Raw genomic sequence first — 17,146 nt, 5'->3', positions numbered from 1 at the left:
CAAGCGGACCTCTGCCAAGTCCGCATACAGAAGGATAAAGCGTGTATTTCTGTTGTCGCTGCAGAGCAAACAGGGGCAGCAGCTTCAACCGGACACACAGCCGCCACACCTGTAACAGCAACTGAATTCGTAGGCACGGCCACAACAGTTGTGGTACCAGAAGAGCTCACGCATCCGTTCGTAGTTTCCGAGACGAGTGAACCCCCTTCCGTGGTCTCCGAAAGTTTAACGCAAACGGCATTGGGGACCACACCTGTCTATGGTACTTCGGAACGGGCAGAAGGACCTACGCAATCACCTCCTCTTTCCGAAACAACCGAGCCTTCGTCTTTGGCTTCTGAAAGCGCCACAGAAGCAGAGGGAAGCACCCACATTTATATCGTGCCAGAGTTATCAACGCACATAGCTGTGGAAGCTGAAACGACGGAGAGTCACTTCGTAGTACCCGAAGAGGGTACGGGACCACCGAGTACTACTCCCGTGTATGTTGCTTCTGGCACATGGCATCCACCTGGAACCTCTGGAACGACAGAACATCAATTCGTCACGCCAGAGTGGGAAACATCAGCAAACGAAACGACACCGCACACTGTAATCTCTGAAGAACCTGTACCACCAGTTGCTGTTTCAACCACAGTGATACCAGAGATCGTTCGAGAGATCACCGATGAAGGTTCAGAGACAACGGCGCCGATAGAGCCAGCTGCGGGCAGGACTGTTCCGATACCTGTTCCTACAGAGGGTCCAGGCAGTACCATAAGACCTTTCACAGAAAATCCAACTACACAGGCAGAGCGGGTGACAACTCAGGAACAAATAACGACACTTGTGCCCGAGGGTCCGCACGTTGTTCCAGTGACGGAGGCCCCACGTGAGTCCGTGATTCGATGGTTCTTTTATGATAATTGCAGACATGAACGCGGTTGCACGTAACGGACTGTATGCTGAAGCTCACTTATTGTGATACCTTGCGATGCTTCAGGTTGCCCTCCAGGTCAGGTCTACAGCGACTGCGCGTACCGATGTGACCAAACATGCACCGCGTTCCTGCGCCTTCTGATCCAAGAGACAAAGTGTGGAGCAAATACTCCTGACTGCATCCCCGGATGCAGACCGGACATCTATTGCGAACCACCGCTAGTGTGGCACGACTACTCTACGTGCATATCAGTTTCGGAGTGCAGCTGTGTCCTACGGGATAAAATGCTTGGGGTGAGTTTTGCAGTTTACTCTCAGTTTTTGGCAGCTTACGCTCATCTGTGGGAAGTAAAGGTAATTGATCTTTCTATGTCTTCTTCACAGCCCTACCAGGTTGTAACCTCCGGCTGTGAGCGTTGCATGTGCGTCAAGAATGTCGTTAGGTGCGAAGGGATCCCAGGATGTAAAGGTAGACCTCCTGGCGGGTCGCAAGTCACTGGTGCACATGACGTTACGCCGCCAGTTATAGGTAAGACGTCCCAGTTATCATAAAGTCATGTAAGATATGGGCAGGACTCGAATATCTTGTGCTGATTGACCGGAGTGCTCCGTCGTATTTTATTTACTTATTTTACTTTCTAATCTAATCTGGATACATGCACTTCGTGATTCGACGTTTCGTTACACTGCTTTTGTGGTAGCTGAGCGGTAATCGCTCTGCCAAGAAATTGGAACTAGACCAGACAAACCGCTGCTTTTTTAAAACTTTTTTTTAGACAATTACTGCTGCTTGTGACGAACAGAACTGCAGACGAGAAGCACACATACACACACTCACAACATAGAGACAGACGAGAAGAAAATGAGCTATCGTAATCCAGGTCCAGTACACTGGTCCCCGTTAAAGAATAATCTAATAAGGATTACTCTTTAAAAGGAAACTTAGTGAACTTACTTCACCGAAATGAGCTCGTTGAACCAATCGACAGGGGCACACTTTAAAAGCAGCCTTTGCACAGCAATGCAAAATTTTTGTCACAGCGGTCAGTTTTGTACAGCACAAAGTCACCCGTAGGAGTGACTCGATTACACGTTGTCTGCTTCATATAAGTGTACGGCGCTATACATCGCAGCTGAAACGGTGCCCATAACCACGTCGCCGGCGCCCACGGAAAGTTGCGCTTCGGGATGGAGCGAGTGGTTCAACACGCATTCTCCAGACGAGTATGGCGACGTGGAGTCCCTGGAAGGAATCCGCACGTCTGGGCATCATCTCTGCGCCAACCATTTCATCTCGAGCGTGCAGTGCAGACCGGCGTCGGACGACGAACAGGGAGATGAGGACGAATACATTGTGTGCGACGTTCACAAGGGAATGATATGCGAGAACGCTGCTATGCCATCTGGACGTTGTCGCGACTACGCCGTCAGGTTCCATTGTGATTGCCCCGAAGGTGGTACAGAAATTGTTGTGACACCAGAACCAGGTAATGTATCTCTTCTTGCACATTAGGCTCGGTCTTCGCGTACCACCATACCTCTCTGTTACGTACGCGTTGACTGATGGAGCTCCCTCTTGTCCAGTTCCATCGCAAGAGCCATACACCGAAGTGTATGTGCCCTCACCAACAACGTTGCCGGAAGAAGTTGGAAGAGGTAAATAGGTAAATGATATGTAGGTCAAGTTATGCATTCTGTTATTCTGCCAGAAGATGTTACGGAACCGACATCAGAAGAGCCAGAGGAGCAACCCACGGTTCCGCCAACGCCTCAACCGCGGCCAGCTGTGAGAGGTAGGGCATGAAGTCGTGTTCAGTTAAAGTGACGACACTAAACAATTCTTCTGGAATTGCTTTCAGCCCCATGCACGAAATATGTATACTTTGTTAATGGACCCTCACCGCTCCCTGCAAGTCGTCTGACGGCTTCCAGCAGTGCAAGCGTCTCATCGAATCCCGACAAAGGACGACTTGGATCGCAAACGACGAGCGATTCCTGTAAGTGTTTATGGCGTGCGGGAAGCTGTACTCCAGTCAAGTGCAAAGGGCAAATGCCAACGGAGTTAAATATGGGAGAATGGGAATCAGCTCGATGTCCGACGGTTGGGCCAGAGTTCGAGCACTTTCTTAATATCGGGAAGGAAAGTGAGAGATAAAAGTAGTTTCATTGGTTATTTTTGTCGTTTCCTAGTGGGTGCCTGGATTCCACGGCGTCAAGGGCGGGGAGAATTTGTTCAGGCCGATCTAGGAGGAGTTCGATTGGTGTACGGCGTCGTAACACAAGGACGAGAACGAACGGAGCAAAGAGTGACACGATACCGGGTGCTCGTGAGCGAAGACGGAGAGTCCCTCTTCTACTTGCACGGCGACGATGGTCAACCAAAGGCGAGCTCAAACATCCTGTTCACGAATTCAAACAACTCAGACCCTTCTTTTCCCTGAGTTGTTTGAATAGACCTCTACCCGAAAAACGGCATCATGACTTGGTAGACAGACTGAAACCGAAACAAATCGGAAGGGAAGGGCTGGGTTCCGCGAATGGGCAGTTTATTCGCTGCCTCCCATTGAAAGGAAAGTAGGACCGAAGGTCGTGTCCCTTTCAGGGGCAATCGTAACCCCCTCAAGACCGTGGCTTTCGGGCGCGACCTTGTTTGCCCCTAGCTTCGAGTGTAGTTCAAGTCTACCAAATTGGTAGCGCTGGCGAACACTATGACGTCGTTTGTTTACAGACAGGGGGAGGCCTATCCGTTAATTCCTGGACGTTTGAGAATTACGTATCTGTGTCGTCCCTAATGGTGATCTGCCTCGGCCAGTTCTCGTTGTTAACCTATCCCACCTTTCTGTAGAACAGAATATGTGTACAGCTCGCAACAGAGTTAACTTGAACGACATTCCGGCCCGCGGACCCTGGAGGTGCTTAGTGGAAATAACGGCGCAGGGTGCTTTGGTCATACATTTGCAGTTACAGGGGTGACCCTCGTTAGGACGGCGTTGTTTTCTGCTAGGCGTACGAGACGTTTTCACGAGCCGTACGTGCTGAACTTGTGTCGCGTTTTGGCTCTACTGATTATTGCTAGCCTTACTTTTTGCATTGCTTTCTCTTACACTCCAATAGGAACTGGTCGGGAACCACGACGCCACTGGTGTGATGCGACAGCTCTTCTTACGCCCAGTGAAAGCCCGTTACGTCCGCATCGAACCTACAGCCTGGAACGAGATTATTGCCCTTCGTTTTGACATCCTTGGATGTCTTGATGGCAGGTTTCATTTGCTTGCTGTCTTCTTATCGGTACATTACGTAATTACGAAGTGTCTTGATTGCTTTCCTGGACTCTGTCACAGGCGTTGTTGTTCTTGGAGCGCCAAACCTACCTGGTCATGGGAAAGATATGAAAGGCTCCAATCAATTAATATGAGGAACTGCACGCGTGATTTCCAGAGGTTCAACTTTCATCCTCCTTCCGTTGTCTCTTCGTTATCATTTTCAGTAAATCTACCGCATATCTACTGGGGGTAGCTAGTGCGACCTTGTCACGACACGCATACTTCTTTTTGTTCTTTTCATCACCATCATCAGAACATGACGCACGCAACAAAGGCAAATACGCCTCTTCAGCATATTCTTCGCAGAAGTGCACCAGCCCTTGTTCCAGCAGATCCTCGCTAGAATTTTATAGCTTAGCTCGGTTGCGACGTTATTCTTCTAGCAAATTTCAACAAGGCACCGAAACTGCAATGGCACGTGGTTTCACTCAGAGTGTGGGATGAAATCTAGCAACACCGTTCGTAAAGTCTGACGACTTGAAGCGCGCGTCTGTTAATGCCATGTGACCACCGCGTGACCACCGCCTAGTACGGGTTGCATTACGTTGCGGGTGTTCGGGATGTCTTCGTCCACAGCCTTTGCATATGGTGCAGTCACGTAACTCTTTGCGGTAAAATGTTGTTGAAGTACGCAACCACGAAACCTGTTACAAGACTAGGCTTTGCTCCTCCCTCAGGCCCCACGCTCTCTCCACCGCTAGAACAGGAACCAACTGCACCCGGTAAGACAATCTGTGCGACGTTGGCACGTGCTGTTTTATGAAGTGCCCACATCTCCACGTTTTGAGCGTGCTAGAAAACAAATGGAATATATGCGCGAAACGAGCAAAAATCTTCAGCCGACAAGCAACTAATAACCAACCTCCGTGTTCTCAATTTCTAGCAAACGAGTCCACCACTGTACTGTGCCCGGAACTACCGGACATCCTTTACGAACACTGTCCCGAATGTCCATCTGATACACGCTGCGACGGTGCGTCCTGTATTCCTGCAGTGGACTGTCCTTGCTTCCAGGACAGCCAGTTGTTCGGCGTAAGTTGGTATAGGTCCTTGTAGCATGAAGTACCTGGCATATGTGAAGCAAAACTTTTTTTTTTTTTCGTGGCATGAGGTACCTAGCATAGTACATATTTTTTTATGCCGTTTGTACTCCATTTCTTTCCACATTTTCTTCCACTGTACCTCACGAAGCAGGATTATCACTGGATCAGGAATGACAAAACAACAATAACTTTATTACTGTTCAAAAATATTTATGTTCTGCAAATTTTGATTTAATATTATGAGCTCATTAAATGTTTCACACACTGGGGCAGCAGAAACAAATTTTTGAAACGTACGTAAGCTGTCGATTCGGCGCATTCAGACATGTTAATGTTGAAGTTTATTTTTCCATGAACAAAAGCATTAAAACTTGTTTACTTTTGTTTCGCGTTCCTATGCCTACCGCCATCTCAAACTCAACGAAATGATATTATCAAAATTATTTTTCCACTTACACGCCGAACTTCTCTGAATTTTTCAAGAACTATAGATATGGATAAACACACCATACTAACCCCCTCCCCCACAAAAAAAAAAAAAAAAAGAAAAAGATCTCTGTGCACTGGTAGGTTGTTCTCAGGCATTTCCAAACATCGGCAATCATACATTACACAGCTCCTGATTCAGTCTGTGTAATATACGTTTGTGCGCTGAGTCATTGCACGCAGCCCCGCCATGATAGTCACCATTTTTATTACTTCCGCATGAAACAGGCCTGTTATAGGCCGCGTGCTGATTCCACTATAGTCAAACGTCCGACATTTGACGCAGGAACGTGACATAAATGTCGTCACAAAGTTTAGTTCCGCTCTCCTCTCTGACTTGTTTATTATTATTTTATTCTAGGATTAAGGGCTTTCAGTAATAGCTTGCGCCGTATGTCTGATTTCATGTTCCTTTCTGCATTGTTTTGCACCGCTTGATGGCATACTATATGCCCCTGGTAGATATATGCCTACCTCGAAAACGAGATATTCCTAGAAGAGACTGTCGTCTGATACCTTCCAATTTCGTGTCTAATTCCATTTCTGATATACCTAGCAATTGTAGTGGTAACGTTGCTTAATATAATTTTTATGCGCGGTGTTACCGCGGAAGCTTCGTTCTATGGAAACAGCTGGCACAAATGAAAGACTACAAGACAGTGCAAAATACGCGACTGAGCGAATGACGCTAAATGTCATTAAATTACCGCTATCGGCTCTATACCGTTGACCACGTTTCCTAAATAGAGCGTTCGCAGATTCGCAGTTTACACTGCCTGAGAAGCAACGAGTCCGCAAAGCCCCCATGAGCATCACTCACGTTGCGTGACGTCATACTGTATTCCTGTACTCCGCGATCCAAGTTCGCTGTGCCTCTCGCGACGGAACAACACACCGTTGCCTTTGAGGAGCGCTTGCATATACTCGTGCAATGACTTACAACGTGCAATCATTTTTTATTTTCATGTTCTTCAGACAAACCAGATGATACAAACATCAACCTGTGACGTCTGCGTTTGCACACTCTATGGCCACTCGGAATGCTCCAAGAAACAGTGTTCGTGCTCCAGGGTAAGGAGACTGATATGATACGTGCTTCCGATAAGATAAGGGCGTGGTAGTGCGCCTTCATTCCACAAAGCTCTTCGCCGTGAACGAGCCATTACTTGTCTCTGTGTGTTCGAGTGAACTGGTTACGATATGTGCGTCCGCGTTTGAGCGTGGTGCACGTCTTGTGGAACCGGTGGAACACGGAACAAGTGGCGACCATGAAGGCATCATCTCTTTATGCTGGACTGTGCCTCTCTGTGTTTGTGATAGTGCCGTCGGCTTCATATTACCGGGTAAATAACTGTTTTAATCTAGAGCCTCTTATTCGGCATTAGGTTAGACCCTGAAGGAAGAAGCACTCATGTCCAAGACCGTACTGCCAGTGTTTAAGAGTATTGCGAAGTGACGATTATAGGAATTCTCGAGGGGAATATTATATGCGCCCGATACGTTTAGATATACCTTTACTACTGCTAACTTTCCAGTGTTCTTCTAGTTCGCTAGGTCCATGCTCATCGGAATTTTGTGACTATGTAGAAACGCCTGTGCAATCCATAGTGGCATCCATAGGAATCTGGATCAAAAGACGTAGCGTCCAAAAACGCTGTGCAGTAAATCTTCACCTAAACAAAAGCACATGCAAGATATGCGGAGTAGAACGCACGTGCAATGCCTGTGGTTTTTAGCCGGTCCTGTATGTGTCATTACGGAACCTCGCCCGCGAGAAAAATGATTTTACCACAAGCATACTGAACCCTACATTGTCGATCTCCTACGCAATACCAAACGAAAAAGAAAAGGAGCTAAGTCAAAGCAACCGTGTGGGCGAGTTGGCACACAGTAACACGAAGGAACAGCGCAAGGACGGGACAGGATGCTGAAGTTGTCAGAGCTTCGTTTGTCAGCATCCTGCCCCGTCCTTGCGCTGTCTCTTCGTGTTAAGAAAAGAAGACCACGTGCGTGACTCCAATTTAGGTAGCATTTCATCCAATCTTTTTTTTTTTTTTTCAAATCTATCATCTTCAAACCTTTTCTTTTTTATGGGTAAGGTGTCCGAGGCGAGAAGTGTTGTGTCCTGACACCAGACCACTTGTGTAGACGGGCACTGACCCGTATATCTTACTGTGCCATCTCAAGAGATCACTCCTTTCGTTGTCCGTTTGTATGACGTCACTTCAAACTTCGGACCTTCCTCTTAGCCGCTGCTTGGCTTGATCTTCTACTTGTCGTACGATTCGCCACGGCCTCTTGCGCGAGCCTACTAAAAAGCGGCTCTTGAGCGCGCGAACTTTAAGTATAACGATGACGCTTGCTATGTCACAGTTCCAGATCAAGCACCACATGGGATCGAATCGGTGGCGTAGCCAGTGTGGGAGGGGAGGGGGGGGACTTTGGGGGTGCAGATGTGCGTGTGGCATGCGCAGCAGGCCGTGATAGTCTGATGCATATGAGGTGCACATGATTGTCCACAGAGAAACTTTACAGTCGTTTCTCCGATTACAAGTTCTCTGTTGTCAACAACGCCTGAAAGTGCAGACAGTGACATCATGCGCATGCGTTCCTGCGACGTCTCGAAAGAGTCATCATTGTCCTTAGTGCTGTTTAGGTCCGCAGCTCGTGTGGAATCGGTTTCAACCCTAGTCCAATTTCGCGAAGTGTATCTCGGAGCGCTATGGCGGGCAACTTTCGGGTGGTCCCGCCCACCGAAATAGATATAGGACGGAAATTAAAGTTTACCCAGTTGCTTTATTAACTTGGGTCCACTTGTTATTCCATAAAACAAAACGGAAAATAAACGAGTAATCATATATTTATTTAAAAAAACAACTACCCGGTTCAGCATAAGAACGACACGAAGTCTTGTTCGTCAAGATTAACAGCGTTACTTCGCCTAAGAAGTTAGGGGCGGTTATAATGCAGAACCAGTAGATTAGGCGTCAGCGCGCTGCTGCTGCTGGTGGTGGTACTGTTGAAAGAGCTCGCCGTTGACGGTCTCACAGAGGCGGGAACGTCACAACTAACGCTCAGGGGTGAATATGCGTCCTGGGCCGACTTCTAAGAGAACTGTGCCGACAGTGTCTGAGGAGAAACGACAGACAGCACAGCCCGCATCAGGATTCGAACACGGTCCCTCCCAGTTTCGACGGCGTCGGCGCGCTAGTTGTCGCAGCGTGCTGTGTTGCGGCTAGGTATTGCAGCCAATAAGAACAAGCGTAGTGCGGGGCTCATGCTGCATGCCATTCTTAGATTGGATATGACTATAGGTGGGCTCGTCACTTTGTTCTTAACTAATGTTATTCAGTAATTCATAGACTAATTCATAAGTTCTGTATGTATCAGGAAGTGGAGCAGTACTTTTGGCACAGTGCACACTGGGGGGATCCATCATATTAGCCAAACTGTGCCTGAGACTGTCTCCTCGGTGGAGACCAGAAGAGACTGTCCTAGCATGCTTTGTAGTCCTAGACGCGGTCCTAGCACGGCACTGTAGCAACAGTGCCGTGACTATAGTTCCTGGATGCATCGAATTCACTGCATACGGACTGTGCCTCTACTTTCTTTGCAGGGACAGCGCCCAGGTCTGGACCAAAGCTGCAAATGCAAGTGCGAGTACTGTCCAATGGGCCAGATGCTCTGCCCGACGTCGCAAGAGTGCATCGACGAGACCAAGTGGTGCAACGGCGTTAAAGACTGTCCTGACGACGAAGTCAATTGCCCTGCAGGTAAGACATTGATGAGACTAGCGAATAGAGAATAGAATAGGTGTCCTGGTCTAGTGCGAGTGCGCTTCTTCCGCTGTATTGGCATTTCACGACTGTCATGTTATTCGCTGACGCCATATTTTCGCCATGCAGTCCCTCCAGCAATGCCACCGTGCCCTAAAAATGAAAAGCCTTCATGCTCTCCCGGACACTACGCCAAGATGGTGCGCAAGAGCAGGTGTCCAGAATACACCTGCGGTGAGTTGCTGAGTTGCTCCGCGTGGGAACCGCCGCTGTTTAGCAACAAGTTTTCTCTTACTGTTTCTATTTTAATTTTGCAGTACCCGAAGGCAAAGAAGACGTCTGCTTCCTTTTAATGAACGGTTAGTAAGCTTGTCTCCCATATCGTTTAACTGTGTACGATATACAGATGGTATTTCCAGGTGTAGATAGGTTCAGTTGTTCCTGGCGCCTTTTTCACAAAGACCATGTAGTTAGAAAAAGAACAACGAAGACAAAATGTGTTTCTGTTAAGTCATACTTGGCCCTAAGTTGTGCTGGATTGACGTACCAGATGGTACTGGCTGTAACACGGAGATCACAAAGATATCACGGGCTTACGTCAGCCAGTAAGAATGGCCGAGTCTGTCATCCCTCTAATGTCAGAGCTCAATGTTGAAGTTCGTTCAGAGGTCTGTATCTCGCAAACTATGACACGTATAAGTACAATTATTTTTTCTGCAATCCTCCGTTCTCCGTGGTGTTTTTCCTACGCTGACGTGAACAGCATTGAAGCCTCGATGATCGTTTTCTTAGCTATATTCATTACCCGCAATTTTTTCACATACAGCTGGGACTTGCACTGTGGCTGGAAACACATTCAGGACATTCGACGGCAGAGAATTTCGCTACGAAATATGTAACAACGTGCTCTTGCAAGAGAAAGAACAGATGCGGTTCTCTGTAACCGGTAAGCCTGAAAGCTGGAGACCTTGTGGCACACTAGCGACACGTCGCTGACTAACTGCTGTTTCATTTGCAGCGCATAAACAGTGCACTAACACTGGCATCTGCAGTAGATCGGTGTCCATCAAGAATGACCAAGTATTCGTGAAGCTTGGTCCCACATTAAATGACATATCGGTCAATGGCATAATCGTGGACGCCAGCAATCTGGGAGCGCTGAACAAGCGTCTGAAGAGCATACACTTGTCCCGCAACGGGAAAAGGCTCCTCTTCAGGTCCCTCGAGCACAACTTCCAAGTTGCCCTCGATGACCTCCAGAACGTCCAGATTGGGGTAGGCTTTCTCGTAGACTGATGTCAGGATAGTGCTTATGCTTACCGCTCCCGCTCATGCAGTTGTCCGAGTGCCTCACGGACAGAACGAATGGAATGTGCGGAACTTTCAACTACGATGCATCGGATGACTTCAAAGCCCCGGATGATCGGTTGTTACAAACAGGGAGAGCATTTGGTGACAGTTGGGCTACAGCATCGTCAAGATGCCTCCGTTTCGAGTGTTCGGAGGAAGCCCGCCACCACGCTCACGCTGCGTGCAGGAAGCTCAAGTACTGTATCGCATTCAGCACTTCATTCTCATCAATACCAATAGCCTCTATCAACCGTACTCATTGTTTTCATATATTTTCTTACGTGCAGAGAGCATCCCCTGAGTGCATGTTTTGAGTCGGGCGGGATATCTACAGCGACAGAAGTTTGCCAGGACTACGTGTGCGAATGTATCGCTCGCAACGGTGTCCAGAATGCTAAACAGTGCTCGTGTCAGGCCATCGAAGGATTCGCCGCGACCTGCGATCCGGAAACACGAGAAACTATTTCATCGGACTGGAGGCTAGCTCTCGGGTGTTGTAAGTGAATGCCAGGTAGTGTTCGTCCGGAGCAGGTTTTAAGTACGCACGATTTCACTCTTAGCCCCTGATTGCCCCGCTGGAATGGAGTGGCGGGACTGTGGACCTGCGTGTGAAAAGACATGCGATAATATGCACGAGACCGAGAAGGAGTGCCCGGAAGATTGTGTCGCTGGATGCTTCTGTCCTCCAGGGCAGGTTCGTCGTGGGAACGACTGCGTGCCTCCAAACCTGTGCCACGACTGTAAGATACGCAAGCGTCGATGGCCTACGCAAGCTTACCGGTGGTTTAATAGGTGTATGCAGGGGACACGGCGACCCGAACTACATCACGTTCGATGGCCGATACTACGATTTCCAAGGCAGTTGCGACTACGTCCTAGCGTCACACGTATCGAGGGATGACAACCTCCAATTCCAAGTAGTCGGGCTCAACGTTGAATGTCCGGAAGAACCGAGGACCACGTGTACGAACGGGATTGTTGTGAGCTACAAGAATCATTACGTGAGGGTAGAAAGAGGACGAGGGGTAAGTATTTTTGTTTTGTACTAAAGACTACACACGGTTCAGAGGTCTTCAGATAATCTATTCCCGTTAAACGTTACAGATAAAAATCGACGAAACTGAACTACAAGACCGTGATTTGGTTGTCACCAGACACAACTTCAACATCAGTCGGGTACCCGGACAAAGCGCTACCATCTTCGTGCCCCCTATAGACTTAGTCGTGCGCTATTTCGAACTCAACTACGGCTTCAGTATAGAGTTGCCCTCTTTCCTTTACTTCAACAAGACTGAAGGCTTATGCGGTATGTCTGTGATTGGGCCCTTTCACGCCGTCGTAGTCCTTATCCGGTGCTCTTTCCAAATCAGGAGTCTGTAACTTCGACCCTTCTGACGACTTCCTTCCGCGTAACGGTCCTGTGACCCAGGACGTGAAAAGCTTTGCCTACAGCTGGCTCGTGGACGGAACACCAGAGAATTGCCAGGTCAAGGCGCCGCAGAAGCGTCACGTGCAACCCGAAATCTGCAAGTTTGAGGGCAATGCCTGCGACATTTATGTGGATCCCGACCTCTACCAAAAATCCTGCCTCAACGATGCCGGTTATACTCGGAATCTCAGCGCATCTATATGTCGTTCCAAGCTTCAGTATGCTGAGCACTGCTGTTCGGATGGCGGCGTTTCTGTTCATGAGTGGCTGAAACAATCCGGATGTGGTAAGTATATACAAAGTTCCAGTGACACGAATTGAAACCGAGTGAAATAAGTATGAAGCTTATCGATTCGTTTTCCTGGGGATAGACCGACCCGTTAGCAGGAACTGTAATTATATGCCACAGGGGCGTATTGTTGTTCACGAGCCATACTGCATGTTGCAGCTTCTACCTGTCCGATGAATATGGAATTCCGCTGCGACTCTGGTTGCGTCAAAACTTGCGAAAATTACAAGGATGCCGGCAAGGCGCTGTGTCCTCTAACGCCTACATATGGGTGCTTCTGCAAGCAGGGTTACGTACTCAAGGAAGGAAAGTGTGTGAAGCCCAGAGACTGCGGTAAGCACTCCACTACTCGTTACATGCGTAGCGGATAAAAGCTCACTTAAATCCTCTTATTCTTCCAGAGGCTTGTGACCAGGAGGGTCATCTGGTGCGTATAACCAACTGTATGCTTTTATGGCAAAGCACTGCAGGAGTGGACTACTTTTGACTTCGCCTACTGATATCGAGCGTTCTTGTTTGTGTTGAAGGTTGGAGACACTTGGAGCACCGGACCTTGTGATTTTTGCGAGTGCAGTGAAAAGCTTCAAGTGCGGTGCACCAGAACACAATGTCCACCGGAACCAGTTTGCAGGAATGACGAACAGCTGCGCCGGTATCCCCACAAGAGTGGCACTTGCTGCGACGACTACAAGTGTGGTAAGCACACGAAGTGACATGCAGAAACGTACGCATCTAGAAGCCTGAATGTGCATTTCTCTAGAACTCAAGCCACGCCATCACTGCCGGCAAACTGAGCCAGCTAAATGCGACCCAGGGGCTGTCTCGAAGGTTCAGATAGATAAGAACGGATGCCCGTCTTACGTGTGTGGTAAGTTGGCGGCTCAAGGAAGTATCGGAGTGCGAAGCGCTACCACAACCTATACACATCTTTCGCCGCGTCCTTGTCCGCAGCATGCGACGTTGAACAGTGTCCGGATTTGCAATGGCCGACGGACTTGGCCCCGGGACTGGAGCCTTTCATTGAAACTAGTGGTTGCTGCAAGAAAGTGTCTGTACGATGCAATATCCAGAAGTGCCCCGAACTTCGCAGCTGCCCTCCTGAGATGGAGCTCAAGAACCGACCTGGAGTGTGTTGCACAACTTACCAGTGTGGTGAGTGCTGCTAGGTCCACACATCCTTGTTCCGGATTGGGGTTGGCGCAGGCTGTTTCTCCGTTGCATAAGATTCATGAGGTATCGGAGGTGCGGTAATGACGCACTTTACTTTTTTTTTAGTACCGAAGAATAAATGTGCGTACATGCATCAGTACAAGGTGGAACGAGGAATGCAAGTTTTGCTGCATCCCGATAACCAATATCTTCGGATGTACCCTGTACGTATTTGGTCTTCTACCGCTCACAGAAAGCAAAGGCGCATTAAAAGAAGCGACACGACTCACGCATACTTGGGATAAACGAGTACGGCCATCTTTCCACTCCCTGCAGGCGGGGTCGTCTTGGACAGACGGATTGTGCTCCAACTGCACGTGCATGGAGCACCTTGGCCAGTTCCAGCACAGCTGCAAGGTGAAGGTGTGCCCCAGCCTCCAACGGGATAGTGAGGTATGCCCTGAACTATACAGAGGGAGTGGCGCATATTCACGTTGTGCCGTTAGAAGAACGGTGTGTGACGTGAAAATGCGACATCACGGTGCAGGATTACGACTACGTGGTGGACCCAACAGGACTGCCCGGAGAGTGCTGCGTGAGAGAGAAACGGGCGGCTTGTAAGGGAGGCGGGAGCGTCCGCCCGATCGGCACCGTTTGGCAAAACCCGGGGGAAGAGAAGTGCCGCAGCTACAGCTGCGTTCAGAACCCGACCACGGGCGAGGCGGAGAAGATCGTCATCCAGCAGATCTGCAATAACACCTGCGCACGGGTAAGCACAGCATGAGCATGCGGCCATGCGTTACGCTGGAGCATTCGTGCAACAATGGCTGCTATATGATTCAGCGAGGATTCCTTCTTGCAGGGAGAAAAGTTCGTCCCACCGCAACCCGGTTCCGGCGAGTGCTGCGGGAAGTGTCTGAGACAGTTCTGCGAAGAAAATGGCAAGGTCTATGAGGTGAGACAGAACGCGATGGGCCCTCTTGCACGCAAACGGGCATATTTTGTATTAAAAAAGAGAGAGAAAGAGAGAAAAGAAACTAAGACTGAAGATGACATGGCAAAAATTCTCAACCACAGCACATCGCCCAGGCAAAGAAAAGGGGACCTTTGGGTGTCAAATGGCAATGGAATTAGGGAACAAAAGTCAGCATTTCTTTCCTTCCCTTCTTGTTCTTTTTCTTTCCTTCTTGTTCTTTTTCTTTTTCATTCAGTTTCATGCAACCAGTGTATAGTTGCAAAGAAGTTGGACGTAAAACTCCGTTTTCCTTACTAAGTTTTAGTCTGGATCGGTTAATGCCATTCGACAGCCAAGCAGTTCGTTGTGGCAGATGCAAGTTCCCATACTTCCTTGTGAGAGGCTTCAGATTTGCCCAGCCCTGGGCGCAAACTCGCATCGCGACGTGGGGGGGATATATTTATTAAACGAAAAGGGGAAAAATGGGGGAAAGGTCAGCCAAACGGGACGTCGGCTTGCTCGCGACGGGGGGGGGGGATATATATTTATTGCTCGCGACGGCTCTGTTCCTGATCCTTGTGTTTCCTGTCATGCACGACGATCCTTCTTCTCCTCTTTTTTTTTTTTCCTGGACTGTATTATTTTCACGTATTCTGATTTGTGCTCTTGTTGTGATAAACGCACTTTTGAAGGAGGAGCCTTCAACGGAATGTTTCCCTCTGACTCCTCCATCTCTATATTATTCCGAGTTGAGGTGTATTTTTGGTAGAATGAAATAAAAACGAAAAAACAGAAAGATCCGTAAAAAAAAGTGCATTTCCCATGCCGAAGTTGTGAAGCACATCCCGCATATTTGCCGTGTTTTTCTTTGCGTGGGTCTCCTTTTGTTGATGTCGCTGTCATACAGAGTGCTGTCTCTTTCAGGTCGGCGGTACGTGGCGTTCTCAACATCGCCGCTGCTTCAACGCCGTGTGCAGTCTCGGAAGCGATGGTGGTGCTCGTCCACAATACACATCTATTCCCTGTCCCGCACTTTCAAAAGATTGTCCACCGGTAACTGCCATCCTCATATGGCTTTATATTTTTTGGTAATAACCCGGTTCTCTCCAGAACGACATTGTCCTGGATGACGAAGGATGTTGCAAGACGTGCAGGACACCCCCAAGTAAGTGCTCATTGGTCGCGGACTGGTGAATTACCCAGACGAATCACCTCGTAGACCAGTCATGGAGGCGAAAAGAAAACGCTGTTCGTGCCTTCATACTGATCGATTGATGGCTAAAAGAGAATAATGAGATGGAGACAGTCTACTCCAGGACAGGCAAACATAAAAGGTAAATGACGAAAAAACGAAAAAGTAAGCCAGTTCCAACCCACGATGTCCAGGCGACATAATGAAACCCAGCAAGGCCAGCTAGTAAGCGAGTCGACATCACAGAACCACCCTCAATGTCCAAGCAGCACAATGTACTGAAAGTCGAGTGCAATAGGGGTGGAAGGTATGTGTCTTATCAATGCTCTTTAGTTTCACAAGTCTGTTCAAGGCCTTCCACCTACCCGTCCACCCCTATTGCACTCGACTTTCAGTACGTTGTGCTGCCTGGGTGCAGTCCGCGCAACGTAGCGTGCACTTGGGGCAATAACCCAGACGCAGAGATACTTCAGAGTGGTGTGGGGAAGGCCACATGACTTCAAAAATTACATGACTATGTGCATTTTGATCACTGTTTGTGATCGAACGATATGTCGAAAAATCTTTTTTTTTTTCTTGCTAGAAGCCTGCAGAGCGGAACCAGTTCCGCCGGACGAATCCACCCGGATCTTCACTAACTTCAGTCTGGATCACGGCAACTGTGAAAACCAGATGCCAATTCCAGGCATGATGGCCTGTAAAGGGCTGTGCGAATCAAGCTCGGAATACAATCAAGGTGGGAACCCTGCCTGCACGTCGAGTACGAGGCAGCTCACCTGACATATTCGAAAACATTCGTCTTTCTTCCAGTGACGAAAGACTTCGTAGGCCAATGCGGTTGCTGCCGGGTGACGAAGTTCGCGATGAGCAAAGTGACTTTGCGCTGCGACGACGAATCGGAAATGGTTATGGAGTACAAGAATCCCAAGGAATGTAGCTGCACAAAATGTGGTGAAGATCCAGACATAATTCTGGAAGAGCCCGACCCACAGTACGTGTAGGAAGTCACCCCGAAGTGGTTTCGGCAAAGTTACCCCCCCCCCCCCCCCACCCACTTTCATTCGGAATGCTATATAGGTATAGCATTGCATCAAAACTCATAGCTGCTGGCATGCACATCATAGTAGAGCAATGCCGGTGTCATCGAATCATCTCAATCTGGTGTACAATGTTTTGCACAATAAATAGCTACCGCGCTTTCCTTTTATCCATATGCACAACGAAACATCTTGTATC

The 17,146-nt window shown here is 48.6% G+C and overlaps 1 protein-coding gene across 3 annotated transcripts in view; it reads left to right on the top strand.

Moving 5' to 3' along the window:
- The window catches only part of LOC135366866 (hemocytin-like), a 33,107-nt gene extending 15,990 nt beyond the window's left edge, over positions 1-17,117 (top strand). For 2 of the 3 annotated variants that reach the window (XM_064599818.1, XM_064599816.1), the window contains exons 31-66: positions 65-871; positions 983-1,212; positions 1,303-1,447; positions 2,052-2,405; positions 2,503-2,574; positions 2,628-2,711; positions 2,778-2,915; positions 3,109-3,302; positions 4,033-4,174; positions 4,919-4,963; positions 5,125-5,273; positions 6,746-6,841; positions 9,387-9,543; positions 9,676-9,780; positions 9,864-9,905; positions 10,373-10,492; positions 10,565-10,821; positions 10,884-11,092; positions 11,184-11,392; positions 11,457-11,636; positions 11,689-11,921; positions 12,001-12,202; positions 12,267-12,611; positions 12,774-12,947; positions 13,016-13,041; positions 13,142-13,310; positions 13,375-13,482; positions 13,566-13,766; positions 13,890-13,987; positions 14,100-14,216; positions 14,311-14,532; positions 14,626-14,718; positions 15,643-15,771; positions 15,829-15,883; positions 16,494-16,646; positions 16,721-17,117. In XM_064599818.1, coding sequence (XP_064455888.1) covers positions 65-871; positions 983-1,212; positions 1,303-1,447; positions 2,052-2,405; positions 2,503-2,574; positions 2,628-2,711; positions 2,778-2,915; positions 3,109-3,302; positions 4,033-4,174; positions 4,919-4,963; positions 5,125-5,273; positions 6,746-6,841; positions 9,387-9,543; positions 9,676-9,780; positions 9,864-9,905; positions 10,373-10,492; positions 10,565-10,821; positions 10,884-11,092; positions 11,184-11,392; positions 11,457-11,636; positions 11,689-11,921; positions 12,001-12,202; positions 12,267-12,611; positions 12,774-12,947; positions 13,016-13,041; positions 13,142-13,310; positions 13,375-13,482; positions 13,566-13,766; positions 13,890-13,987; positions 14,100-14,216; positions 14,311-14,532; positions 14,626-14,718; positions 15,643-15,771; positions 15,829-15,883; positions 16,494-16,646; positions 16,721-16,911 — 6,251 coding nt within the window. In that variant the 3' untranslated portion in view covers positions 16,912-17,117. The remainder of the gene's footprint in view (positions 1-64; positions 872-982; positions 1,213-1,302; positions 1,448-2,051; positions 2,406-2,502; positions 2,575-2,627; positions 2,712-2,777; positions 2,916-3,108; positions 3,303-4,032; positions 4,175-4,918; positions 4,964-5,124; positions 5,274-6,745; positions 6,842-9,386; positions 9,544-9,675; positions 9,781-9,863; positions 9,906-10,372; positions 10,493-10,564; positions 10,822-10,883; positions 11,093-11,183; positions 11,393-11,456; positions 11,637-11,688; positions 11,922-12,000; positions 12,203-12,266; positions 12,612-12,773; positions 12,948-13,015; positions 13,042-13,141; positions 13,311-13,374; positions 13,483-13,565; positions 13,767-13,889; positions 13,988-14,099; positions 14,217-14,310; positions 14,533-14,625; positions 14,719-15,642; positions 15,772-15,828; positions 15,884-16,493; positions 16,647-16,720) is intronic. The other variant, XM_064599817.1, reaches the window with a different exon arrangement.
- The last annotated feature ends 29 nt before the right edge of the window (positions 17,118-17,146 follow it).

Source organism: Ornithodoros turicata, chromosome 8, assembly GCF_037126465.1.
Source record: "Ornithodoros turicata isolate Travis chromosome 8, ASM3712646v1, whole genome shotgun sequence".
Taxonomy (NCBI): domain Eukaryota; kingdom Metazoa; phylum Arthropoda; class Arachnida; order Ixodida; family Argasidae; genus Ornithodoros; species Ornithodoros turicata.
This window is presented reverse-complemented; position numbering and strand designations above follow the sequence as displayed.